Below are 2030 nucleotides of genomic sequence, written 5' to 3'. Positions count from 1 at the left end.
AGCTTATACCAATAAAATACGGAGACAGAAATGGAAAATGGTATATCTGTGCATATCTGAAGACAGTACCAATTCAAAGACCAGTAACTGGATTTTATGGCTGAAGAGATAATCTGAACACATCTAAACTCAACAGAGAAGGCATTCTGGGTTAGAATTCAAGGCAAGACTTAGCAGTATTCATAATGTACCTCCCCAACCCGCAAACATATCTGAAGACATTATGAATTCAAAGACCAGAGACTGGACTTCATGGCTGAAGGCATCTCAACGTGTCCAAACCCAATAGCAAAAGTATTTGGGGTTAGAATTCAAACTGGTCTTAGTAGTAATTGTAATGTGCCGCCCCCAACAAAACCTAGCCCATCAAATATCACATCAGTATTTTTGTTCAAAGTCCATTCTATGCAACACTTTCTTTACTGCCCTATGAATATCCTTGTTTCTCAAAGTGTATATGATAGGATTCAAGAGAGGGGTGATCACCATATAAAAGACTGCAATTTTCTTATCACGATCAGGGGAGGAGCCTGGTTTGGGTTTGATGTACATGGAAATGAGACCGCCATAGAACATGGTGACCACCACCAAGTGGGAGGCACATGTAGAGAAAGCCTTTTGGTGTCCAGAGGTTGACTGCATTCGTAACACGGAGGACAGAATGAGACCATAAGAAATCAAGATAACAGATAGGGGCCCCAGCAGAACTAGCACAGCTGCTACAAAAAGAATGAGTTCTGAAACCCGAGTGTCACCACAACCAAGCTTCATCACCATTGGAAGTTCACAGAAGAAGTGGTTGACACGGTTGGGGCCACAGAAGGGGTAACGTAGGGTACACCCTACAATTATTATAGCGAGGAGAAGAGGAATGCCCCAGGAGATTGCAGCAAGCTTCAGTAAGCGCCACCTGTTCATGAGAATGGCATATGTCAGGGGATGACAGATGGCCAGGTAGCGGTCATAGGCCATGACACCTAGCAGAAAGCATTCAGAACCACCTAGGAAGAAGGAGACGCACATTTGGAGTATGCAACGGGTGAAGGTAATGGCTCCATTTCCAGACAGCAGGTGAGCTAGCATCTGGGGCAAGGCACTGGTGACATAACAGAGCTCCAGGCCTGAGAGCTGAGTCAATAAGTGGTACATAGGGGTGTGGAGATGGGAGTTTGTTTGTACCAGGATGATAATCACCAGATTCCCCACAAGAGTCAGCAAGTACATGATGAAGAAGACACAAAAGAGCAGCAGCTGTGTCTTTCGGTGGCTAGTAAGTCCCACCAAGATGAATTCTGTCACAGAGGTGAGGTTCTCAGTTCTCATTCTGGCTTTTTACCTGCAGTGAAAGGGCAAATATCGGAGAGTGTAATGATCTTTGGAAATGGGATGAATTTAAAATAAGCTGTATTGTATTCTCTATACCACAGGAATTTACAAAGCGAAAAAAAAATCCTCATCAAACTCACGAACATGATCTAGATACAATCAGTAGTAGAATTCTCTATTTGGTTCTTCAAAGTTCCCTTACCAGATTAAACCTCTCTCAAAAGTCCTTAATTGGGAGGGGTTCATATTTGACCCTCACATCTTAAACCATTCCTCATTCTCTCTGGCGAGTTTCTCATCTTCAACATGGCCCAAGACAAGTGTAATTACAGATGAAAAAATTCTGGAAGTTGGAAAGAATGTTCCAGTTTGGTATAGTGGTTAAGAGCTCAGAACTGTAATCTGGAGAGCCAGGTTTGATTCCCCACTCCTCCACTTGAAGCCAGCTGGGTGATCTTGGGCTAGTTACAGCTCTCTGGAGCTCTCTCACCCACCTGACATGGTATTTTGTTGTGGGGATAATAATAACATACTTTGTAAAGAGCTCTGAGTGGGCATTAAATTGTCCTGAAGTGCAGTGTATAAATTGACTGTTATTATTATTATATAATTATCTTATCCAGAAGAAGAAAAAAGATTAAAAAAAGAAAAGAAAATTAAATATATGTTGCGAAGAAAGGCTATGAAGGACTAGAGCCATTCTT

General features: G+C 42.2%; 1 protein-coding gene across 1 annotated transcript; it reads right to left on the bottom strand.

Moving 5' to 3' along the window:
* Positions 1-378: 378 nt before the first annotated feature.
* LOC129339660 (olfactory receptor 5V1-like) lies at positions 379-1323 on the bottom strand. Its single transcript, XM_054994242.1, has one exon. The coding sequence runs from the start codon at positions 1321-1323 to the stop codon at positions 379-381; it is 945 nt and encodes a 314-aa protein (XP_054850217.1).
* Between the last annotated feature and the right edge of the window lie 707 nt (positions 1324-2030).

Source organism: Eublepharis macularius, chromosome 12 (assembly GCF_028583425.1).
Source record: "Eublepharis macularius isolate TG4126 chromosome 12, MPM_Emac_v1.0, whole genome shotgun sequence".
Classification (NCBI taxonomy): Eukaryota; Metazoa; Chordata; class Lepidosauria; order Squamata; family Eublepharidae; genus Eublepharis; species Eublepharis macularius.
Note: the sequence above shows the minus strand (reverse complement) of the source record. Positions and strands in the feature narration are given on the sequence as shown.